General features: G+C 38.0%; 1 protein-coding gene and 1 pseudogene across 12 annotated transcripts in view; both read left to right on the forward strand.

Annotated features, from left to right (window-relative positions):
* RBPJ (recombination signal binding protein for immunoglobulin kappa J region) overlaps positions 1–26986 on the forward strand; it is a 237102-nt gene that overhangs the window by 163672 nt on the left and 46444 nt on the right. For 6 of the 12 annotated variants that reach the window (XM_069593814.1, XM_069593815.1, XM_069593810.1 and 3 more), the window contains one exon: positions 1624–1806. The exons of the other annotated variants lie outside the window; for them this stretch is intronic. In XM_069593814.1, the coding sequence (XP_069449915.1) occupies positions 1790–1806 (17 nt within the window). In that variant the 5' untranslated portion in view covers positions 1624–1789. The remainder of the gene's footprint in view (positions 1–1623; positions 1807–26986) is intronic. 12 annotated transcript variants of the gene reach the window in all.
* LOC138442457 (deubiquitinase DESI2 pseudogene) lies at positions 20599–23679 on the forward strand (annotated as a pseudogene).

Consider the following 26986-nt stretch of genomic DNA (forward strand, 5'->3'; position numbering starts at 1 on the left):
AGTTACACATAGGATATGTTTATTTGGATGGACAGAGTGTAGGAGACAACGTGGATTTCCTTCCAGGAGGTTGTAACATATATAGAGGCTTTGAAAGGTTTTAAGCTAGAGGAGGGAAATGATCAGTTTAAAAGGTGATTGTGGCTGCAGTGATTCAGTGTACCAGGTCCCTTGTTTCTGTTGTTCATTATTATTTTACCACCTGCCCTGGTAGAATTCTTTTCTGTATTCAGCTATGCCACTATTAAGCTTTCCGAAGAGTTACTTGTATTTTGTAATCTGTATTCCCTACAACCTGCAGTAAATCTAAATCTCAGGAATATGTAGTTTTTTCTGACATTCATCTGTTGAATCTACCCTTTTAAGCAGGAAATAATTTCTGTTTTTCCTTAGCATGTGCTTTTTAGCATGTTCTCTTTAGCTGGGAAACTTTTGTCATCTTCCATTCCTTGTCTGTCAACCTTTACACAAGCTGTTCCACAAACCCAGAGTCTAGCAAACCTCTCCCAGCTACTTTCTTTCCTTGGAAGCTCTTTTTATGGCTTGCTTTTATTAAAAGTTTCCTGGTCAGTCATCCTAAAGCAATGTTAATTGCTTTATGACATAAATGTGTGTATTACTTCTCTTACTTCTTTTGTGTAGCTTGAGTGTTCATTCTTATAACTATAGAGTGCCAAGCTTGAAGCAAAAGTAGAGTGAATTTTTAGTTTTAAAATCTGGTACATAGACTTCTTACTATATCATTTAAATAATGAAGTGTTTTTAATGTCTTCATGTGTAAGAAAGGTGGAGTGGGGTGAAGAGGAAGGAGGAATCTGGTAACCTGCCAGGGCAATCACAGAAGCACTAAAACCTGGTAGTTAGCCGTTGATCTATTCATTTATCTGCATGCTCTTCATAGAAGTAAACTTTGGAGAAACTTTTTACACGTTAATGACTTCCATGGAATTAAAATGATTCAGTAATATTAGCATCAGGAAGGGGTGTTATTGAGGGCATTACTGTTGTGTCTATTAACGAATTCCATTTTATGCAGGTGTGTTGTAATTTCCAGCTCTCCTTCTACATAGAATAGTTGGTCAGAGGAGAACCTGGCATCTACCAAGTGTTCCAGACCCATCTTTTAGGTTATTTTAATTCCTTGAGAAGAAAACTGAAGAATCAGTTGGGGCAGAGAGATTTGTGGGCTTTGGATAGATCCCAGTAAAGCAAGCTAGTGGTAAAGAACCTACCTGCCAATGCAGGAAACGTAAGAGACGTAGGTTCGACCCCAGAGTCAGGAAGATCACCTGGAAAGGGCATGGCAGCCCACTCCAGTATTCCTGCCTGGAGAATCCCAAGGACAGGAGCCTGGTGGGCTACAGTCCATAGGGTCGCAGAAAGTTGAACACAACTGACGTGAAGGTACTCAGGCATGCAGGAAAGCAAGGGCTGTCACTGGCCACTAAGCAAGGACTCTTCCTCATTCACATGAGGGTCATATTAAAAATGACAGTGTTACATAGCAGTAGCAGCAGCTGGCTTGCTTGTCTTAGTTGCGGCTTCAGTTAACACAGTGCACTAGTGGCTTAACATACCAACACTTAAGTCCTTTTTTTGTTTGTTTGTTTGTTTGTTTTTAAGTCATTGAAATTATGAAACTGTCATTCAGATGGAAGCATTATAGTTCTTCGGAAACATTTTGATCTCAAAAGGAAAGGAGAATGATACAGATATACTGGCTGAGGTGTTGTGAGGTGCATCGAAGTGTTCCAGCCTGTGGCTTACCTTAACATGTTCTTGAAGTACCATGGCGTGGATTAAAAGGTATGCTTTAGAAATCTTCCAGTGATCCCCCAAGGTCATGGGTAGAACAAACACTAATGATTCTATATTTAATTAACATGTATTTTAAAATATTTTAATACTTAGATTGCAGATGTGGTTATGGATTTACGGCAAAAGTATTTTTTGTTTAGAAAAAAAACTATATCCCAAGCTTGTTGAATGAGTCCCCTCTCCCCCTCCTTTTGAGATACGGTTATAGGATACACTGGAGTAGACATTTTTTGCTAAATTTTAATAGTAATCGGTTATAATTTCTTTCATGAAATAGTTTGGGGATTATTCCTATGTTAGTCTGTAATTATCTTTATGGTTTTCATCATAGGCTAGTTTCTCTGCAGTGCTGTCATTTCATGGTAGCCTGAACAGGAAATAATTGGATACAGTTCTTCAGTTAGGGTATTAATTTGGCCAAACAAAATAATTTTTACATGGACCATTTATAGTTTGTGCTGTTTTTGTCTTTTACAAAAAACTTTTACTGAGGAAAATGAGTGGTTCTTCATTAATAGTGTGATTGTTCTCTCTTCACCGCCATAAGTATACAGTTCATCTTTCCTGTGCTTGAGGTATGTAGCCCCACTGTTACTTGTGGTTGCTAATAGTGGTAATTCTAGGCTTCATATTACCCTCTTGACCATCAAAAATCTTTAAGGTTTTTCTGTTCATAACATTTTATTTGAGTGATGTAGTCAAAACCATTTCTTAATTATTTGAAACCTTGGAAACCTCCTAATTGTGTACTATGTGCTTGCTACTAAGTGTTTTCTTCAAGATGTGGAAGTGAATCAACCCAGGGAGAATGCTGAATTCATGTATGTTACGTTGGGTTCAAAATTCTTTATCTTTTAGGTAATGAAGGAAAATATGTTGGGAAAATAGAGGTTTAAATCATGGATATAGAAGTATAATAGAAGTACAGTGGAACAGCCTGTAATTTTATCATTTAGGCTACCTTATGTCGAGAACCTTTTGATGTGTCAGCAGTTAAATTATCAGTGGAATTTAGTTGTTAAATCTAAGACAAAACTACTTTTTATTAAATTCTAGCCTATAATGACAGTGAATCAAATTTCAAGGTGAAGTCAACTGTCGATTAATTGAACAGGTGTTTTATGTCCAATGTGGCAGTATCTACTCCTTCGGAAAAGATCTTCTCTGACATAATGGGTTGGAGATGGTATTGATACGTTATCTATAAAATATATTTCTCTGTAGTATTTGCCACTTCAGCTTAAAAAAGTCTCCTTTTATATCTCCTTTTAGATGCACTTGGGCATCTGTCTGTTTCTCTTTAACGCCACAGAGGATTCTTGATGCATAGTCAGAGCTGGGTACTCCTTTTCTTTTGGAAGAGCTTATACCTGAGTGGTTAAGAGCTGAGATTCTGCAGCCAGCCAACCTGGGTTTCAGATCTGGCACTGCCTTGTTGTTTTGACAGGTGGTAAGAATGCCTTGGAAAAAAATATAAATTTATGTATTAAAAATACAATACCATAAGTGTATACTATTATGTGCATATACACACAGATACATACCTTAACACACACCACTTATATAGATAAATTATATATGCATTTAGTGCGGGATTGAGCATGCGAGAAGCCAGTGTTAGAGTGACAGTGGTGATGATTATTAAATGCTGTATCGGGAACTGCTTTGTGTGGGGGTGTAATGCTGTCACAGTGTCTTTTCCTGAATCTTATACCTTCTTGTATGGTCTTCCTGGAGTTAAATAAACAATCACTCTTTGACTGATGTTTTCAGTTCTTTGAGCTTTTTCTCATCAGTGAAAGAAGGTGACCACTAGATACTGGTAATTTATCTGTGGTTCTCTTATCCTGCTAGTTTGATTTGTGTGTTCTCTGAAGCTGTGTTTTTCAAATTTCAGGTTTCCACCTATTCATTAGTGGGTCAAGAACTCAATTTAGTGGGTTATGATCAGCATTAAGACATGTAATAGAAAAGAAAATCAGCACAGTGAATATAGAAAGGAGTATTTTGAAACAAACTTGTTTCATTTTTTTAAGCTGAAGTAAACGAGATATGCACATTTATGTGTATGTTGATTGGATTGTTTTAGTTCCACTGAGTGTATGCTTCCCATAGTAATAGATGTTCCTCAGAATGGTACTAGTTTTATATTGTTTTGCCTTGCTGAGAAAAAGTGACCAGGATAGGTTCCAGTCTGTGGCTCCTAGTGATATGCGAGTGAAGTTTAGTATAGGAGATTATCTGAGGAGTAGGAGGAAAAGGGAAACATAGTAGCCACGCTCTAGAGGGCATTAACTCTGCCTGTTTTGTCAAGTAATCTAGTATACTGTCCTTTGGCATGTATTCTGGTGTTAATTAACTCTTAAATCAGTAGTTTTCAAACTGCTGATGGCAGCCCATTTTGCAATCAATTTAAGTTGCTATTCTTCTCACCGCCCCCCCCCCAAATGAAATTAAGCAGGAAAGAACAGAAAAGGAAATGTCATGAGTGAATCACATGATATAGTTGTGTGAAAACTCGTTTCAAGGGTACATATGTGTACTGTATTGCAGACCTAAGTTCTAGTAATGATCAACTGGAAAACAGTATGAAACTCCGTCTTGTAAATCTGTATTGTCAAACTGATCTCAGCCAGAGAAGACTTCAGATATTTAAAACAGTATTATTAGCTCAGTAGTTTTATCTCTGACATTAGGGAACAGTTATCAAACTATGAAACTTCATATTTGTTTTTTATAGTATTATTTGTGTGTGTGTACGTGTGTTTTCTTGCTGCTTGCTTGCCCTGGTAAATATTTAAAGGCTCATAGTGTCAGTGATAGTGAAGTCTCTCAGTCGTGTCTGACTTTTTGCAACCCTGTGGACTGTAGACAGCCAGGCTTCTCTGTCCATGGGATTTTTTCCCAGGCAGGAATACTAGAGTGGGTTGCCATTTCCTTCTCCAAAAGGCTCACAGATAAGAAATTTATAATATTTCTTAGTTGTGGAGGAGTTACTCTTTCTTTGATGATGAAAATGACCCATGCAATTAAAAAAGTTCAGAAAAACTGATGATACATACTAAAATCTACCCAGTTCATTCTCCTGTTCCTTAGATCTTAGAACTTTTTCATATACCTTCTTTGCTTTAGAAGGTAAATATAAAGGTTTAACACTGAAAAAATTTTACCATAAATCAGATATATCACAAGTATTTAAGGTAGTTAAATGTTAGAGCTTCTGTTTTTGTGAAGATTTGATAATTTAAAAATTTTTATTTGTCTTGGATTAGTGCCTCTGCTATTCCAGTATCCGCTTACAAGCACATATTTGCTTTATAGACTTATTAAAGATGATCACAGAGTTTCTGGTGAGTATTTTTTTAAAAATTAAGCCTCAGAGTAGGATAGTGTCAGCATATGTATGTTTTAAGATTGTGTTTGAAATACAGTTTCCTCCTCCCTAGAAAACAATAAGAGAATGAAGACTTCTGGTAAATTGTTTCATAACAATGGAATTTGTACATTAGTTTTTTACACTTGGGAGTTGAAAAACAGAGAAAATCTTTGCCAAAATAATAAGCCAAAAGATAATAAACACAATTCATTTTTCTCTGCAAGTTCTTAGAAATTGAGTCAAAACCATACATAGTAGCTGATCTGAATTGGGTGAAATATACTCCAGTTCAGTTGCTCAGTCCTGTCCAACTTTTTGTGACCCCAGAGACTGTAGCATGCCAGACTTCCTTGTCCGTCACCAACTCCTGGAGCTTGCTCAAACTCATGTCCATTGAGTCGGTGATGCCATCCAACCGTCTCATCCTCTGTCGTACCCTTCTCCTGCCTTCAGTCTTTTTAAGCATCAGGGTGTTTTCAGATGAGTCAGTTTTTTGCATCAGGTGGCCAGAGTATTGGAGTTTCAGCTTCAACATCAGTCCTTCCAATGAATATTCAGGACTGATCTCCTTTAGGATGGACTGTTTGGATTTCCTTGCAGTCCACGGGACTCTCAAGAGTCTTCTCCAACACCACAGTTCAAAAGCATCAATTCTTCAGCACTCAGCTTTCTTTAAGGTCCAGCTCTCACATCCATACATGACTACTGGAAAAACCATAGCTTTTAATAGATGGACCTTTGTTGGCAAAGTAATGTTTCTGCTTTTTAATATGCTGTCTAGGTTGGTCATAGCTTTTCTTCCAAGGAACAGGTGTCTTTTAATTTCATGGCTGCAGTCACTATCTGCAGTGATTTTGGAGCCCAAGAAAATAAAGTCTCTCACTGTTTCCATTGTTTCCCCATCTATTTGCCATGAAGTGATGAGACTGGATGCCATGATCTTCGTTTTCTGAATGTTGAGCTTTAAGCCAACTTTTTTACTCTCCTCTTTCACTTTCATCAAGAGGCTCTTTAGTTCTTCTTCACTTTCTGCCATAAGATTGGTGTCATCTGCATATCTGAGGATATTGATATTTCTCCTGTCAGTCTTGATTCCAGCTTGTGCTTCATCCAGCCGGGCATTTCTCATGATGTACTCTGCATAGAAGTTAAATAAGCAGGGTGACAGTATACAGCCTTGACGTACTCCTTTCCCAATTTGCAGCCTGTTGTTTCATGTACAGTTCTATCCTTTCTTTCCATGTACAGTTGAATCCTATTATTATTTCCCCAAGCACCCCACCCCCGCCCCCAAACCCCCACCCAGCTTTGTCTTTTCTCAAACTTCCTACTTATATCAGTGGCATTACTTTTCATCATCATGTTAGTCATGTTTACTTCCATCATCATCACTCTTGGCCTCATGGTGCTTATCCTGTTGGGTGCAAGGTTTCATGCAAGGGGATACCCTTGTGGCATTTCTTTCTTTATAACTGTGTCCCTTTTACTTTATCATAACGCATGTGAGCAACTTATCTTTTTCTTTGAAAGCTTTTCCTCCTAAACTGTAGTTTAGAAAGAAACTCAACTACCTTCTAGTTATAGTTGTCCTAGAACTGAGAGCACTGACCAGAGGCAGCACCTCAACCACACATCTAGAATTAGAAGAAAACATATCATAAATTACTATGTCAATTATTAGATACGGCTCCATTATACTTTTGGTTACTAAAAACAGATCAGTCAAAAATACCCCCTAAGAATGAAGGTTAAGGTGCTTTGAAAGTATTTTAAAAGTTGTTTTAGATTCTGAAGGTAACAAAGTTTAAAAAAAATAAATCTTTTAAGTAAATGATAGTATTTTTAGAATTAGGAACTTTCTGAAACTACTTTTTAATTTATTACTTAAAAAAATTATACTATTTTGCATTTCTGTGGGATCTGGGATATCTGTTAAGAATATTAGAACCCATCTTGAATATGAACCTACTTGAAAATGTGCGTATGCTTTGGAACTGTCATAAAAATCAGAGAATCTCTTTCTTTTGAAAAAATACAGTGGAATCAGTTGATGTTACACTGTTGAACTGTTAGCACATGTAGGTGAGTGATGAGCAGGGAAATGTGCATGAGTTTTCTTGGAAATGCCAGACTTGTCATTTCAGTGAGGAGTACAGCTTTCATAATGGAGACCATATCAACTGTGTAGCCAGTTTCCTACACCTCAGAGTGAATGAGCTCTGTGAGGCTCTGGTAGCTGATGAAGAACTGCAAATAAAATCATGGTGGCCGTAGTTGACCTCCGCAAGTCTTCAGGGGTTGCTTTAACAATTACCGAGTGAACATAAAATCTTGAAAGATCATAACTGAAAATGTGCTAGAGGTCAGGAAGGACGACTGACTCCTTTTCCCCTCTGCCGCTTAATTATTTGTTATAAGGAATCCTGGGGATTCCTAGGGTGGGAGATAGGACAAAACATTTTCAAAGCATTTACTTTGATTGAGTGCTTTTGTGTTTTATCATAGCAATGAGTGAATGAAAGTGATCAAAACTGTATGTTGAAGTTCTGGTGATAGCAGCTAGATTAATTGTGCATGAAATTGAACTTATTAAAATTCCTTTATATTTGAAATTCCTGTGGAAAAAGTACTCTGAGTGAGAAACTCTAGACTCGGGGCAAGAATAGGGGAGAGGCAAGTAACAGAAGTATATAAAATTTGGAACAGGCAGAATCCATTGAAAGCATTCACTTTTGAAATAAAAGCCCCTGCGTCCTCTGCCGGGAGCCAATTTCTAATCCTTCCCCTCCCCAGTCCTCCACGTTACACAAATTTTTATTTTGTTGATTCCTATATCCTCAGCCCCAGGACAGTGACTAGTCATAGCAGGTACTCAGTAAACACCTGTTGAATGAATGAACTTTTTGAGAACACTAGATTTTAAGATAACGTGTCTGTCCTACAGCAGCAGAATAGGCCATTCTCTTATTTACCAACCTCTTAATTTATAAATAGAATGAGTAGATATATACAGAAATGGATTTTATTTTGAAATGATCTTGATTTGAATGGTTCTGTCGTCAGTTACCTTTTGTGAGTTGAGGTTTGTAAGTCTAAAGGCCGAGAAAAGCTGAGTGCATAATAGCTAACACTTGGCAGGTATTGTGCTTACAGTATGCCCCCATAAGTGTGTTATGGGTATTAGCTCAGTCTTCACTTGGCTTTCCAGGTTGTCATTTAATTTCCCTATTTTACAGATGTGGAGACTGAAGCTTTAGAATAACTGTGAAAGGACTGTGGTGTTTTTCTTGTTGTTAGAAAGTCCTGAACTTTGGGGTAGAAAAACTTGAAAATTGTTTATACAACAAGTCAACATATTTTTCTCACAATAGTAGATATCCAAGTGTGAGATTTTTTTTTTGGTAGGGAAAGCATGTGATCTATCTTCATATCCCACAGAAGAAAAGCTCTGTGTTTAAGTGAAAACATTTCCATATTTGGTGTTGACCAGATTTGGTTTGTTAGGAGGTGGACGATTGCCCTTTTACGGCCATCAGACACTCCATGGCTCTCTTTTATGTTTCTTCAACTTGGTGACTCTGTCACTTCCTCAAGCAGTCTTTTTCTCTCCAACCTTTTTTTTTAAACTGCTCTTTTACATTGCAGTTCTCTCTTCTTTCTTCCTTTCTACCCCTTAGCCCTCTCTCTCTTGTTTACATGCAGTCTGAACGAACAAGAATATTAGCTCTATATTCTTATTGTGTAGAATAATATGTGACTGTGTTTTGAGTCAGAGAACCTGGCAAACCAAGTGAGAAATAAGGATGTTATGAAAATAGCATAAAATGTAGATGCTAGTAAATTGTCCAAAAGTGAAGAGGGCTGACCCAAGGCAAAGTAGTATTCCTCTTTCAGAAGAAAGTTGTTGAGTATAATGGCCAGACGAGTAGGATTTATTTCTTGAGGAATACCAGAACCAAACCAAGACATTTTTGGATAATCAGGGAAAAAGTCAACAATTAGAATGATCCCCCTTTTGCTTTGATTTTTATTCCAGAATTCAAACTTATACTTAGAATTAAGTACTTAACTTCAATCTTAAACTATCCTTCATACCCAGGAGTTACTAACATTTTAAAAGCCCAGGAAGTTAATTTGTTAACAGCATCATTATCTGGCTTATACATAATGGATCTTATGTTAGCACTTGATTATTGTTATTGTAGTAAAAAATTGCCTGGGTGAAATTACTGAAAATTTACACCTGGTGTATCTAAGTTTTCCTAACAGTTAGTTTTAGATTCAACAAAACTACATGAAAGAACATAAACTTCTAAGGAGTTCTTTTCAGCTGTATTGTTTATAGCCCCATTTAGATCTTGATACCGGTTCTTAATAGAATCTGTCAGCAATGTGGATTATCACTTTTTTTTTGAAGTGTCAGTATGCCTCATTAAACTACACTGCTATTGAAGAGTAAAAAACAGCAATTACCTATAGCATGGTATGTTGGCAGGACATTCTCTATGGGAAAAATAGACAGTTTCATTAGAGTGAGGAAATTAATCATCATTTTAGCTTTTTGGACTTGGTAAAATAGTTAATTCCTTTTCCTCCTCATTATAAAATTTGTGAAGTTAGTATCACCTCATTTGGTAGACAGTTGACAATTTTTTCCTCCACTGCAGAAAATAACTTGTTGGACATTTCAGATCATTTTGTTCATAATCGTTGGTTAATTTAAAATAGTTGGTCATCCTCAAACAACCCAGTCAACAAATATGCGATAGACATTTCTTCAAAGAAGACATACAGATGGCCAAGAGACACATGGAAAGGTACTTAATGATTAGGTATCTAGTTATTAAATATCACATACTTCAACAGTACATAAACCAAGAAATTCCAGATGTTCAAGCTGGATTTAGAAAAGGCAGAAGAACCAGAGATCAAATTACCAACATCTGTTGGATCCTAGAAAAAAGCAAGAGAATTCCAGAAGAACATCTACTTCACTGGCTACTCTAAAGCCTTTGACTGTGTAGATCACAACAAACTGGAAAATTCTTAAATGAGATGGGAATGCCAGACCACCTTAACTACCTCCTGAGAAATCTGTATGTAAGTCAAAAAGCAACAGTTAGAACAGAGCATGGAACAACAGACTGGTTCCGAATTGGGAAAGGAGTTCGACGAGGCTGTATATTGTCACCTTGCTTATTTAGCTTATATACAGAGTACATCATGTTAATGACAGACTGGATGAAGCACAAGCTGGAATCAAGATTGCGGGGAGAAATATCAATAACCTCAGATATGCAGATGAAACCACCCTTATGGTAGAAAGCAAAGATAAACTAAAGAGCCTCTTGATGAAAGTGAAAGAGGAGAGTGAAAAAACTGGCTTAAAATTAAATATTCAAAAAACTAAGACCATGGCATCCAGCCCCATCACTTCGTGGCAAACAGAAGAGGAAATAATGGAAACAGTGAGAGACTTTATTTTCTTGGGCTCCAAAATCACTGCAGATGATAACTGCAGCCATGAAATTAAAAGATGTTTGCTCCTTGGAAGGAAAGCTATGAAACAAACCTAAACAGCATATTAAAAAGCAGAGACATTACTGACAAAGGTCTGTCTGTTTAAAGCTATGGTTTTTCCAGTGGTCATGTATGGATGTCAGAGAGTTGGACCTTAAAGAAAGCTGAGCGCTGAAGAATTGATGCTTTTGAACTGTGGTGTTGGAGAAGACTCTTGAGAGTCCCTTGGACAGCAAAAAAGTCAAACCAGTCAATCCTAAAGGAAATCAATCCTGAATATTCGTTGGAGGGACTAACGCTAAAGCTCTAATACTTTGGCCACCTAATGCGAAGAATTGTCTCATTGGTAAAGACCCTGATGCTGGGAGAGATTGAAGGCAGGGGGAGAAGGAGATGACAGAGGATGAGATGGTTGGATGGCATCACCAACTCGATGGATATAAGTTTGAGCAAGCTCCAGGAGTTGGTGATGGACAGGAAAGTCTGGTGTGCTGCAGTCCCTGGGGTTGCAAGGAATCGGACACGACTGAGCAAGTGAACTGAACTGAATTATTAGAGAAATGCAAATCAAAACTACAGTGAGACATCAACCCACAACAGTCAGAATGGCGATCATCAAGAAGTCTGCAAACAGTAAATGCTGGAGAAGATTTGGAGAGAAGGGAGCCCTTTTACACTGTAGGTGGAAATGTAAATTGCGATAGCCACTGTGGAGAACAGTATGGAGGTTCCTTTAAAAACTAAAAATAGAGCTGCCATGTGATCCTGCAGTGACTTGTCAGGTGCCACTGGTGGTAAAGTGCCAACGTAGGAGGTGAAGGAGACTCAGGTTTGATCCCTGGTTCAGGAAGATCTCCTGGAGGAGGGCTTGGCAACAACCCACCCTAGTATCTTGCCTGGAGAATCTAGTATCTTGCCTGGAGAATCCTATGGACAGAGAAGCCTAGAGGGTTATAGTCCGTAGTCACAAAGAGTTGGACACGACAGAAGCAACTTAGCACAGCATGGCACGTGATCCTGCTGTCCCACTCCTGGGCATATATTCATATTCGGAGAAGAACATGGTCTGCAAGGATGCACGCACCCCAGTGTCCATTATAACGCTGTTTACAATAGCTAAGACATGGAAGCAGCCTAAGTGTCCATCGACATAGGAATGGACAAAGATGTTGTACACATGTACCGTGAAATATTGGGCTTCCTTCGTGGCTCAGTTGGTAAAGAATCTGACTGCAATGCGGGAGACCTGGGTTTGATCCCTGGGTTGGAAGATCCCCTGGAGGAGGGCATGGCAACAGATGAGAATATTCCAGTATTCTGGCCTGAAGAATCCCCATGGACAGAGGAGCCTGGCAGGCTACACTCCATGGGGTCGCAAAGTCAGATACAACTGAGCCACTAAGCACACCATGAAACACTGCTTAGCCATTGTAAAGAATGGAATAATACCAGTTGCAACAAGGGGGATGGATGTAGCGATTGGCACTGAGTGAAGTAAGTCAGACAGAATGTCCTAAGGAATCTAAAAATAAAGAATACAAATAAACTTATTTACAAAACAGAAACAAGACTGTGAAAATGAACTTATGATTACCAGGGTAGAAGGGTTGGGGGGAGGGATAATTAGGGAGTTTGGGATTGATATGTACACACTACTGTATTTAAAAGGGTAACCAATAAGGACCTACTATATAGCGCAGTGGACTCTGGTCAATATTGTGTAACAAACTAAATGGGGAAAGAATTTGAAAAAGAATAGATATATGTATATGTGTAACTGAACCACTTTGCTGTATACCTGAAACTAACACAACATTGTTAATCAACTATACTGTAATATAAAACAAAAAGCTAAAAAAAGTGTAGTGAATATAAAGATATTAGTTTTCCTTAATTATATATATATTTTAAAACAATAGTTGGTGTAATTAATATTATAGTTTAAGAGCTACAGTTTTATGACAGTTTTTTGTTCACCTTTTTTTAACAGATGACTTACTATTTAATATTATTCATTCATTTAGTGAGCATATGCTGTGTACATACAGACTTGCATTTGAAAACTTGATGTTAATATTGTATGCAGTTGAGTCAATTTTATATGAATAACACATGCATAATGTTGTCCATATTTCTCTAATGTACACTTCTGCCATTTAAAAAAATTGTCCAGCATAAAAGTTATGGCCTAAAAATTCCCTTGTGCATCTCTAGTTTATTATGGAAACAGATTGACATTTTCTTCATTACTGGGATACTTAAAGAAAGACTGTAGACTTACAGTCCACCGGGGTCGCAAAGAGTCGGACACGACTGAGCGACTTCACCTTCATGTTTAGGGCTGTTAACACAATCAGATTTTCATGGCTGATTTAACTGTGGCATTGTTCTGTTCTCTAGTTGGATTACTGCAGCATTTCATCCTTGAGAATCAACAGTTTTGGTTTACTAAGAAATACTTTACAGGTTAAGAAGTGATTTTTCTGGAACACTTAAATAAATTTCCATATGATAGGTGGTTTATTTAATGGAAGAGCAAATAGGAGTTAATTTATCAGTGAATTCGGACAAACATAATTATTTGGGGAGTTAAAGAAGATGAGTGGTTTAAAGAGTAGAGATGGCTTCCTTGTATATTTAATCTTCAGCCTTAGTGTGATCAGTGTGAAATCAGAAGCAGAGGAATATCCTATCGTGACTGTTTGAGGTTTAATTTTCCCTTCTAAGTTTGAAGGCTTATCAGGATTGTTGGTGATAGTTAAATGAGAACACATATAAACACATACATTCTGTTTGTTGTGTGCTTGTCTATTTTATTGCATGAGGCTAGTTTAGGATGCTATAGATACAAAAGTTGTAATAAGAGCTTCATCTAACTTTATGGAATCAGGGGGTGGACATATAGAAGATAATTTGAGAAGGCAGTGGACAGCATTTGTCAATGAATTCCTTGTGATGGAAGTCAAGAATGAGGGGAAGTCAAAAATCTAATACTTAAGAGAATAGAGACCACGTCTTTAGAAAACATGCCTGTATAGATAGATGTTGATGAGAGAGGAAATGTTAAGAATTAAGTTGCTGCAGTGGAGCAGCTGATCTTTAAAGAACTGTGCCCTTCTTCTTTCTAGTTAGACAAATGATAGAGGGAAGGTGACTAGCCAGTTAACTAGTAAATTTATAATAGAACAGCTCTGCAGTTTGCCTAATTTGAATTCATAGCATAGCAAGATACTAAGTAAATATATAACCCGAATGACCCAAACTTTGACAGTTAAATCTATATCTGCCAAGAGGTCTTAACCTTTGTTTTCCTCCTCGCTACCATCAAACTCTCAAGGCTTTTGTCTCGTCTTCTAGTGCTTTATGACTTCAAGTGACTGATGTTCTATATTCTTCATTTTTTTTTTCTCTCGTTTTTTAGTCGCTCAGTCATGTCCGACTCTTTGCGACCCCATAGGCTAGTTTGCCAGACTCCTCTGTCCATGGGGATTCTTCAGGCAAGAGTACTGGAGTGGGTTGCGATGCCCTCCTCCAGGGGATCTTCCCAACCCAGGGATTGAACCCAGGTCTCCCACATTGCAGGCAAATTCTTTACCGACTCAGCCACCAGGGAAGCCCTAATCACTTCATAGTGATTCTCAATTCAGAGTCTGTCTTTTACCTGTGCCAAGCTGAGGCTCCTCAAATGGTTGATGTTTTATTAGGCTGCCTGTAGTACTACCCAAGACAAGGTAGTTTGCTGTTAGATTTTTGTACCACCAACTTCCATTCCCCTGTATTGTGTATTTCCCTTGCAGAGCCCCGTGGCTTCCTTGTGAAGCTTGTGGGAGCAGCTACAATGAACTGCTGGGCCTGCCTTTTTGGTCTAGCAGTGTATGAAAGCAGCCCGACAGGTTAATGGCTCAGATAATCTTTATAAGCTTTGAATTGTGGTTAAGACCACTTCTTCAGAGTGGTTTTTGGCTTTACCACAAATGTACGTTTGATTGTTATAGCATGACATGTGATAACAGAAAGTTAAGTTACAGTTCAAAAGAAATGTATTGTTTTGGGTATAAACACTCAGGCAGGAAGGCATTTCCTTATTCATGCAGTGGTGTGTAAAAAATATTCTGGAAATCTTTTCTTCCCCATTCTGAACGTACAGATTTTGACCATTTTATTTTTGCTTATTGATAGTCTCCCTTCACTGTCCTATTTTGCATGTTTTAAAATTACAGTTGCAATCTTTTTTTCTTTTTCCTCTTAGGGTCAGGGTTCTTTGAAATAGTTTAATTCCTTGTAAACTTGAATTATAGCCTTTCCTTTATGAATTAGACTTTTGGCTACACATCCATAAATGTTCTGGTCTGCTTTATTTAAAAGGAAAACAAAAGGTGGATAGACTATAGAATTCAAATACTTTAAAACCAAACCATATGTTAGAGGTTTGACTGTTTAAGAAATTGGCCAGTAATGGTTTAATAGAGGTTGGACTGATACAGAGTCTTTATGTTAATAATTTTGACTAACAGAAAATGTTAGTGTGACATAGTATATATATATGTATATATACACAGACATAGAAGATGTTTATGTATTCTTGATCCTTTTCAACTCAGAAAAAAGTGTACTTTGCAAAATTATGATTGGTGATGTAGACAGTGGTCATGAGCAATGTAACATTTATTGTCTTTGTGCAAGAAATATGAAAGAGTAATTGTCAAATATTTGATGTATGTATATGCACAAACATTCATGTCTGTTTATGTATATGTATGCAATAGCTAAGGTATGGCTCCCACAGCAGGTGTCTTTAGATTTCCTGAGTTTTATGTATTTATAGCTTTAGAAGAGAATTTTTTCACTTTCTAGTAGTCAAAGACAAAAGAATCTTTTACCCTTATAATTTAGTCAGTAGTTGAAGTATTGGAAGGGTAATGAAAGAAGGTTTCCTTTCAGGTTTCTTGTTGACGCCTCACTTAAGCAAAACAAGCCTATACTGTATCATAGAAATTTTTAGGATCAGTTAGTACGCTTTACAGTCTTCATAAAAATTGTCTCTCCAGATGTTAGTATCTAGAATTGAACTGTACTTGAATTCTGCCTTATTGCAGAATATATGGAAAATCATGGGCATTATACTGTCGTTACATTTTAAACCAAATTTACCTTTGTGTGAACAAGGCAGAGTGGCTTCTAAGCATTTTTCTCATCTATGTAATGAGGGTAATAGCACCTCCCTTAGTAAGACTGGCCTGTGTATGCAGTGAGACATGCCTGCGTAGGGCGTAGGTAGCCCGATGCTGCTCCTGTTGTGTATTCTGTGTGGATGGGGGCCGTGTTTCATTTGCTGCTACATGTCCCAAATGTCTACTGCAGTCCCTAACAGACAGCAGGCCCTTACATGTGTGTGAAATGTTAAAGAAAGAACAAAGAAATGAGACTGTTCAGAACAGTTATGCCACTCTCTCTCTCTCCTTCCTCTTCATCTTGGTTTTAGTTGAGAGAGGCAAATGAAGCCAGTTGAAAAGTTAACAGTAGGAAGGTTCTAATCCTAGTACCCATTCAGCATTTTTCTGTGACACTGCATAACTAGTGACTTTTAAAAAATGCATACTCTGGGGTAGATTTGCCAAACAGAGGACCACAATTGATCCTGATTCTTTTGCCTGCTAAAATTAGGGAAGAAGATTGTAAATTCTGATTTGCAGTTTGGATGGAGAGAAGACCAGTTTTCAGGACTTAAATCCTTATATTAACCTTTGATATGAAATACATATATTCTGGAATGATGTAGCTGAGGACTGGAAATAACCACCTTCTAAAATCTGATGTTAAAATAGAAATCAAAGACAATAGGAATAAAGTCTAGGAAAGAACATTTTTCCCAGAATCATCCATTCATTTGAAAAACTTGACTATTAATAAATCTGGATAAGTATTTATAAATTAAAGTAATATACCTACAGAAAAACAAAGCACACAAATCATAAATGTACAATAAAGTAAATTTTCACAAAGTGAATATACATGTGTGACCATCACACAGATGAAGTTACAGAATATTACTTGTTCTTCTGGATCTTTCATATAGCTCCTCCTAGTGTGTGTACCTCCCTCTCAAAGGTAACCTGTGTCCTGGTGAACACTGTAGTTTAATTTTGTTTTTCTTTTAAAATTTCATATAAAATAGAATCATATAATTTTTGTACCCTTTTGAGTCTGGCTTCTTTTGCTGTTAGTCAGTGTTATTGCATATGTAGTGATTTGTTCACTTTCATTGCTGAATAGCACAATGTTGTATGATGATTCTATAATTTATCTGATCCTTCAACAGTGGTCATCTGAGTTTCTGATTGGGATTATTACATCTGATGATGCTGTGGACATTCTTGTACATGTCTTTTGGTATTCATATATACACATTTGTGGGGGTATAGCATTTTTATTACTTTTGAACATCAGCAATAATTATCTCAAGTCAACAGGCATATATTTTAAGCTGTTGTCAGTGGTCTAGCAGTATTGCTACATTCTCAGGTGTACTTTTATTAAGGAAAGTTATGGGCCTTCATGTACCACCTAATTGCATGATATTGCTTCTGAGGCTATTCCATTCTATGGGCTGAATCAGAATTAATTTAGGGAGAGGCCTGTTGGACCTAAATTTTACAGGGAAATACTATTTTGTTCCTGTGAAGAATTTTCAAATGACTTCAGAGAACTGACAACATCTTTGGCAGATGTTTTGTGGAGGAAAAAAAATCTTCACTGTTTATAACTTGAGGTAGGGGTGAGAAGTAAGTGGGGAGGTGCAAAGGCAAAAACTATGTGACATCTCATGTGTAAGCTGCTTTTTATGATCACTTGGGATTTTCCACAGGAGATATTCAAACCAAACAGTCTTTGAGGGATTGTTTGCATGCTCTCTGCGCTGCCCTTCCTTAGGAGGTACAGATTCTAGGAAGAACTTCTCTTTTTGCTTTTCTATCTTTGCCTTGATGGTAGTAGGAACCATTTATATATTATACATATACTCCTCATGTTCTTCTTTTGTATGTCTTGGCGCCCACTTGTCTGTTTTTTCTAAGTTGTACAGCAGCCACTGTCACTTATCCCGGCAGTCACATAGGACACCCCTCAAAGCTGAGCCAATATTCCTCATTAAACCGTAGTTTAAGGCAAAACTAAATGTACTGTTAGAGGGGCAAAATATATATAAAACATGAAGTTTACCATTTTAATCATGTTTCTGTGTACAGTTCAGTTTCATTAGGTACATTCACATTACTGCACAACCACCGGCACCTTCTGTCTCCAAAATTTTTTCATCTTCCCAAACTGTACCCATGAAACAGTAACTCTCCATGCTTCCTTCCGCACCCTCAAGCATGGTGACAGTCGCTGGAAGCCACCATTCTGCTTTTCTGTCTTCTGAATTTGACTACTCTAGGTACCTTATAGAAGTGGGGTCATAGACTATTTGACCTTTTGTATCTTATTTTAACTTAGCATAATGTATTCAGGGTTCATCCATGTTGTATGTAACTTGTGTCAGAATTTTTTTTAAGGTGGAATATTTAATTGTATGTGTATACCACATCTATTCATCCATCAGTGGGCATTTCGATTATTTCCACCTTTTGCCTGGTGTGAATAATGCTGCTCTAAACATTGGTGTACAAGTATCTGAGTTTCCACTTCTATTTCTGTTGGATATGTACTCAGAAGTGGAATTGGTAGATTATGTATTAATTGTACATTTAATTTTGGAGATACTGCCGTACCATTTTACATTTCCACCATAATACCATACCATTTTACATGTCCACCAGCAATGTACCAGGGTTCAAACCTTGTTATTTTTTGTCGTTTTTGATGATAGGTATCCTGAATGGTATGAAGTGATATCTTTATGTTTTTGATTTGCATTTCCATAGTGATTAGTAATGTTGAGCTTTTATGTGCTTATTGTCCATTTGCATATCTTCTTGGAGATATATTTCTCTTCAAGTCCATTGGTGGTTTAGTTGTGATGGTTTAGTCGCTAAGTCATGTCCGACTCTTGTGACCCCATGGACAGTAGCCTTCCAGGCTCTTATGTCCATAGCATTCTCCAGGTAAGAATACTGGAGTGGGTTGCCATTTCCTTCTCCCAGGGATCTTCCCAACCCAGGGATCAAACCCAGGTCTCCTGCATTGCAGGCAGATTCTTTACCTGCTGAGCTAAGAGGACACTCCTTTACTTATTTTTAAATCAGGTTTTTGTTGAGTTCTTTATGTATTCTCAATATCAATTTCTTTGTGAAATGTATAATTAATTATATGTATTTTAAAGCTACATAAATGTGTATTTGTTTTGAAGGCCTTATTTCAGTTTTACCACATTTGTTAGAGTAAGTATTACTCTGTAATCCAGCCTTGAAACAGTAGTGGTGTTTCATCGAGTGCTGACTTAGTACCTAGAACTCTGAGGTGCTGTACACTTTTTTTTTGGTTGCACTTCATGGCATGTAGGGTCCTATTTCCCCAACCAGGGACTGAACATGCACCCCCTGCATTGGAAGTGTGGGTTCCCAATCACTGAATCTCCAGAAAATCCCTCGGTCTGTACACTTAGGAACCTTTTAAATTCTTGTAAGAATTCTGTACAGAGATACTTTCATCTGTGTTTCGAATTGAGAAAACTGAAACAGAGAGTTTAAGTAACTTCTGTTCCTTTGCTTTAAAGTTAGGGTGTGAATTTAAACAACCTCCCTCCTGAGTCCATGCCCGTACGGACTACGCGGCTACCTGTCCCGTGACCTGTATTTGTGACAGATTGTGTGTGCTTTTATCAAATGACACTTTTCACCTCTTAAATATTGCCTTAAAAGGCAGTGCATAAGATCAAGTAAGGTGTCTGAAGGAGTTCTTAGCAAAAATTGAATTCTTTTGCAGAAATTAAACAGATGGTTAAGGTTAGGACCTCTGTAAACTTCTGTAAGTTGCATTATATTTTCCTATGTGGAAGTGTCTGTTTTCCATAAGGGTGTGAATTTCTTTATTTGGATCTGGCATATTTTTTCCTGTATTATTTCCCCTAGTGAAATTTGTTTACTGAGAACATTTTGTGGGGTGAAATTTTAACTTATATGTTTTTCTCAGTTTTTATTTTAAGCCACCCTTCTTCTAGACTCAATATATGAGTGGCCTTAACTGATGTTTAGATATTGCAATTTTATTTGGCTGTTTACCTAAGCCAAGCCTAGCTAAAAAACATCTGCCAGATTATATATAATACATTCTAGAGCAAAATGGAATTCTGCTGCTGCTCACCATTATCACTAATACTGATAATTAGTGGGAATGGTGTGTATATATATATGTGTATATGTATGTGTGTGTATTATTTTATATACACACTTGGGGAGGGGAATGAAAATATATATCTCATTTTTCCATTCAAAATTAATGCTTCTGGGAATTCCCTAGCAGTCCAGTGGTGGCAGCATGGCCAAAAAAAAGAAAAAAATTAACACTATTAATTGGATAGCTCTTTTTACTTTTTTCTTTTCTTTGTGTTTGTGTCTATAGGCATGATTGTGAGGTGCTATGTGTAACCAGCAATCCATTCCTAATTATCATGGATTAAAAAAATTTTTTTATTAATACAAATGATGCTTTATTGAATATCTTTGTATACAAATTGTTGCATAGTCACATTTGTCTACCTATATAATAAATTTCCCGAATAGAGAGTGCTAGGTATTCAAAGGAATGCACATCTTGAATTACAGTAGATGCTGCCAGATGTCTTCCAAAATGACTGCACAAATTTAAACTCCCCACAGTGCATGAGAGTTCCTGTTTCTCCACTTGTACATCAACACTGGGTATAATCAAACTTTACGTCTATAGCAAGTTGTCATAGGAGCATAAGAGCTGTGCCAGGAAGCTGGCCGTAGAGCCTCTTATCACCTCCAGTGAATGTTTGTTTGTCGCCACCAGGTTCTGTGGAGATTAGTGTTAAGCCAGCACCTAGATCAGGTTAGTGCTTCTCTGCCTTTTTTGTTTTGATAAAATTTCAGTTTACAGAAAAATTGCAAATATTACAAAATATTACAGAGAAGTTCAGCCAGATACTTCAGTTATTAGCATTTTACCACATTTAGATTATCCCTCTGTGTATCTACACACACACACACACACACACACACACACACACACACACACACAATCTTCTTTTTCCTGAACCTTTTGAAGGTAAGTAGACATCATTGCCTTTTCTTCCTAAACACTACAGTGTTTCTAAAATTAAAGACATTCTCTTATTTAATGCCTGTACAGCTATCAAAATTAGATATTAAAATTTATATGATCCTATTTTCTAATCTACCATTTATGCAGATGTTGTCACTTAATTTCCTTTTCTGGCCGAAGTAAATCCTGGATGGTCTGTTGTTTTCAGTGATCGTGTTTCCTCAGTCTCTTCTAACCTGAGCAGGTTTCTCAGTTTTTTGGTCCTTTACAACCTTGATGCTTTTAAAAGTATAATCCACTTATTTTGTTGACTCTTCCACAATTTGGGTTTGTTATGTTTCGTCTTCTTTGGCTTCAAGTTGTGTTTTTGTCAGTGAAATTACAGAAATGACACTGTGCTCTTGCCATGTTAGGAGGCATTTGATGTCAGTTTGTCCTTTTCAGTCTTTTGGCATGAAATTGAAGCAGTTGTGCAGCATTTTACTGCTCTCTCTTGTTGAGGCCATAGATGTTAAGACATATACTTTTCATATGAGGTCTTTATAGGTGATGTTCATGGATGCCAGGGTTCTCAGCTCAGCTGTGCTGTCTGGGTTGTGAGGCCTATGGCTATCACAGATTTAACTGGAGCAAATCCCTCTGCAGGTATGAGTTTTAGGAAAAGCACCTTTTTCCTAATCTGATGCTAACTTTGGAGATACCTCAAAAGCCAGATGCAGAGAATATCTGGAAACCATGTTCTCGGTCACTCCTAGTTTGTATCTTTCCACTCTTCCTGCTTCTTTGCACAGATTGATGACAGACTAACAAAGTTTGTTGTTGTTTTAATTGAAAAAAAAAAAGGTAGAATAAAGGGATTTTAAAATTAAGGAAGCAGTGCCTTTCAGATGTTCTGTGCAGTATACTAGTAAGAAGGGGAACATGTTTCTTCACCTGATGGGGCCAGCTGCAAGTGTGGCATGTGCCATAAAATATTTGTTCTAATAGAAAATGTTTAGTAAGTGTGGTTCAGGAGAATGCGTCATGCCTTGACCGTCTTTTTTTGTTGTATCCAAGACCAGTAGTTACATCTTGACAGGTCTTAAGGTAAGAGTAAGTTAAAGCTAAAAATTGAATTGTGAACAAGGTGTGGCTTGTCTTGCTCAGTTTTTTGACTCAATACATAGACTGTTTTCTGTCATAGATACAGAATGAAGCTTTAGAAGTGAAGTTGTTACATGTTTACTTGAACTGTATTTTTAGATTGTTCCAATATTAGTCTTTTCAATCATATTCAATAAGTATAATGTTTTTTTCTAGCTTTTTAAAAAAGAAATTACATTGATGAACATCTTGAATATACACCATTGTCCATTTGTCTTAACTGCATGTCAGTGCCATAAGGGAATGGATTTTGTGTCTTTTTTTCACTGATTTATAGCAAGTACCTATACTTGGTACATACTAGGTGAATGAATGAATCTGAGGACAAAGATGGTCTGTTGCATGTAGCCTTTTCTAATTAGCCTGTTCTGTTTTGGTGAGTAGATTGCTCAACAGCTTTCCGGTACCTATTGCTTTGTTTTTCATATTATATGTTAGCATAGACTATGGGGATCATGTGTATCATCTATTTGTTTCTTTCTCCTGGTGGAATGATCAGGTATGGATTCTTGAGGGTATCAATCAGGTTTCCTTATTTTTCCCTTGTTTAATGTTGTTTTGTTTCACTGTCTTGAACCATGATTCAAAAATTCTAGTACTCAGGCGCTTGAGCCGGAGCGGGCCGCCAGCGGTCCGGCCCGGTGGGCGCAGAGGGTCCTGTCGGCGGCGCCCGGGAGCGACTAGCTTCCCTATGCTTCCGCCCTGGCTCCCGCCGGCCGGGCTGTGCGCTTAGGGCCCGGCTCCAGCCCCCTGAGGCGTCCGCGTGGGTGACAACGGCTTCGGCCCCGCGGAACGGAGCGGCTGGCTGGAGCGCGAGGCGGCGGCCGCCGGGAGGAGGATGGGGGCTAACCAGTTAGGGGTGCTCGACGTGTACCACATGTACTGGATGAACGAATACACTTCTTCCATCGGAATTGGAGTTTTTCATTCAGGAATTGAAGTATATGGCAGAGAATTTGCTTATGGTGGCCATCCTTATCCCTTTTCTGGAATATTTGAAATTTCCCCAGGAAATGCTTCTGAACTAGGAGAAACATTTAAATTTAAAGAAGCTGTTGTTTTAGGGAGCACTGACTTCCTAGAAGATGATATAGAAAAAATTGGAAGGATTGGGAAAAGACTACAAAGGCAGTGCCTATCATTTGATGCATAAAAGTTGCAATCACTTTTCTTCGGCTTTATCAGAGATTCTCTGTGGGAAAGAGATTCCTCGCTGGATCAGTCGGCTTGCCTGCTTCAGCTCCTGTATACCTTTTCTACAGAGTTGCCTCCCAAAGGAGTGGCTCACACCCGCAGCCCTGCAGTCCAGTGTCAGCCAGGAGCTCCAGGATGAACTGGAGGAAGCAGAGGACGCTGCAGCCTCGGCCTCCATGGCCAGCACCCCCGCAGGCTCCAGACCTGGGCGCCACACCAAACTATAAACATCTCCCAAGTCACACATTCAGAACTGTCTGTGGCAGTTGACTATCACTAGAGAAAAGTAAAAGAATAAACGTCCTTTGGATATTTTGTATGCAAACATGGCTCTCCCCCAAATCCCAGTTTTTCAGCTCAGGATTATATTTGTAATAAAAAACAAAACAAAATAAATAAATAAATTACTTGGTGCAGGAGGGGGAAAAAACAATTCTAGTACTGTTTTTGAACTGTATACTACTTAGAGAAGATTTGGTATGAAGTGAAGTGAAGTTGCTCAGTGTCCAATTCTTTGCAACCCCATGGACTGTAGCCTACCAGGCTCCTCCTCCATGGAACTCTCCAGGCAAGAGTACTGGAGTGGGCTGCCATTTCCTTCTCCAGGGGATCCTCCTGACCCAGGGATCGAACCCGGGTCTCCCGCATTGCAGGCAGATGCTCCACTATCTGAGGCACCAGGGAAACCCGACAAGTGTATAAAACAAGTGTACTTTTCTCAGCTTGCTGTTCATTCAGTGTTGTATTTGCATGAAATTTGACTTCATTAGGAGTTTGGATTGTTCATGCTCTCTTCGATGTTACTTGAGTTAATAATTTATTTTAATCTCATTTCTGCATTAAGCAGAAAACTTGTGAAATTCAAAATACTAGAGGAAATTACTTTTAGTTTTACACCCAAGGGCAGAATAGTTTCCCACATGATTTGAGCCGGCTTTTGCATCTAGAAACTCAACAGGTCTAATATCATCACTAGACAATATCCTAGCAGTGTAATTACTAAATTGTTCTATATTCAAAGTTTTTTCTTTTCTTTCCATACCTCACCTTTTGGTTTTTGACTTGATTTTTCTCTTGTGAAGCATCTGTTAGCTAGAAAAGGTGTTAAGATGGTGAAGTTTTGATAACTTTATCGTGTTTATCCTCAATATGTTTGTGATCATGTACTTCCTTAACAGATTGGTTAATATAGAAGAAATGTATCTGTTGTGGGGGAAACAATATTACATGTCCACCATGAGCAAAAAAGAAGTAAAGTATGCAAAGTTCAACTCTTCTACTTACTTGAAAATTCTAATGGATTGGAGGATATGTGGGAACCTTGTATAGGTAGGAAGTATATTTAGTGATTGATGGAAACTTCTGAAAAATCTTCAGCACTGCCAGGTGTATGAAAACAGATACAGTTAAAATAATATTTTCCCTAAGCTGAAACTTTTGAACTGTGGTGTTGGAGAAGACTCTTGAGAGTCCCTTGGACTACAAGGAGATCCAACCAGTCCATTCTGAAGGAGATCAGCCCTGGGATTTCTTTGGAAGGAATGATGCTAAAGCTGAAACTCCAGTACTTTGGCCACCTCATGCAAAGAGTTGACTCATTGGAAAAGACTCTGATGCTGGGAGGGATTGGGGGCAGGAGGAGAAGGGGACGACCGAGGATGAGATGGCTGGATGGCATCACTGACTCGATGGCCATCAGTCTGAGTGAACTCCGGGAGTTGGTGATGGACAGGGAGGCCTGGCGTGCTGTGATTCATGGTGTTTCAAAGAGTCGGACACGACTGAGCAACTGAACTCAACTGAATTGACTGCACATCTTATGAAAGTGTCTTACAGAAGAGTGGTCTAAACTTCATTGATCCGATTTATTTCAGTTGTCAACACATGTCAGTAGACATCTTGTTTTAAAAATAGATTAGAAGTAAAGATAAAAATTTTGTAGTGTCCCTACTCCCTACTGCAAAAGGGAGGAATAGGACTTAATCTTTAAATTATAATCAGTCTCTGAGTAATTGTTATCTGACTTGTCATTTCTGCTGAAAACTGGTTATTTTGATTGTATAATATAAATACTATATCATGAATTTTCTTGACTCACTCATGTTCAAAGATGGGCCTTCTTTCTGCAGAAGATAATTCCTGAAGTGTTATGTAGATCAGTAGAGGAAAGTGGCTCTTGATAAGTATAGGGTGCATATAGTATCTTGGTATAAGTTGACAGTTTTAAATATGTAGATCTATGAATTTAACTGAATAATTAGAATCTAGTTCAGTTGTGAGCTTCAGAGTTATGCATTGCGAACCTACTAAACACTTTTATGAATTTTCTCAGAAAACCCTTTTCAATGATTAAATTTACTTATTTTTAATCGAAGGATAATTGCTCTAAAATATTGTATTGGTTTCTGCCATAGATCAACATAAATCAGCCATAGGTATACCTATGTATACCTTTCTCTCTCTGAACCTTTCGGCCGCCTTGCTCTGCATCCCAATCCTCTAGGTTGTTACAGAGCCCTCGTTTGCATTCCCGGAGTCACGCAGCAAATTCCAGTTGGCTGCCTGTTCTACGTACGATAGTATATCTGTTTCTGTGTTGCTGTCTCCATGCCCCACCCCACCTCCCTCCCCACTGCCTGTGTCCATATGAGTCTGTTCTCTGTGTCTCCATTGCGCCCTGCAAGTAGTTTCGTAGGTACCATCTTTCTAGATTCCATATTTATGTGTCGAAACACAGTGCTTATTTTTCTTTCTGACTTTCATTCTGTATGATAGGCTCTAGGTTCATCTACCTCATTAGAACTGACTCAAATGCATTCCTTTTTCTGGCTGAGTATATTCCATCCTGTACATGGACCACAGCTCCTTTCTCCATTCCTCTGTCAGTGGACATCTAGGTTGCTTCCATGTCCTAGCTATCATAAATAGTGCTGCAGGGAACATCGGGGTACATGTCTTTCTCGCTTAGGTTATGTGCCTAGTTGTGGGATTGCTGGGTAATATGGTGGTTTTATTCCTAGTTTTCTAAGGAATTTCCATAGTGACTGAATATATATTCCCACCAACAGTGCAAGAGGGTTCCCTTTTCTCTACACCCTCTCCAGCATTTATTGTTTGTAGATTTTTTGATGATGGCCATTCTGTCACTTGTGAGGGGATATCTCACTGTAGTTTTGATTTGTATTTCTCTAATGAGCAGTGCTGAACATCTTTTCATGTATTTATTAGCCATCAGTGTGTCTCTTTTGGAGAAATGTCTGTTTAGGTCTTTTGCCCTCTTTTTGATTGGGTTGTTTGTTTTTGTGATATTGAGTTGTATGGACTGCTTGTATATTTTTGGAAATTAATCCTTTGTCAGTTGTTTCATTTGCTGTTATTTTCTCCATTCTGAGGGTTGTCTTTTTACCTTGTTTATAGTTTGCTGTGCAAAAGCTATTAAGTTTAAGTAGGTCTCACTTGTTTATTTATATTTATTTCCATTATTCTAGGAGGTGGGTCATAGAGTGTCTTGCTGGGATTTATGTCATCAAGTGTTCTGCCTGTTTTCCTCTAAGGGCTTTATAGTTTCTTGCCTTTCATTGACATCTTTTATCCATTTGAGTTTGTCTTTGCGTATGGTGTTAGGAAGTGTTCTAATTTCATTCTTTTACATGTAGCTGTCCAGTTTTCCCAGCATCACTTACTGAAGAGACTGTCATTGTCATATTGTAT

Source organism: Ovis canadensis, chromosome 6 (genome assembly GCF_042477335.2).
Source record: "Ovis canadensis isolate MfBH-ARS-UI-01 breed Bighorn chromosome 6, ARS-UI_OviCan_v2, whole genome shotgun sequence".
In the NCBI taxonomy this organism is placed as follows: domain Eukaryota; kingdom Metazoa; phylum Chordata; class Mammalia; order Artiodactyla; family Bovidae; genus Ovis; species Ovis canadensis.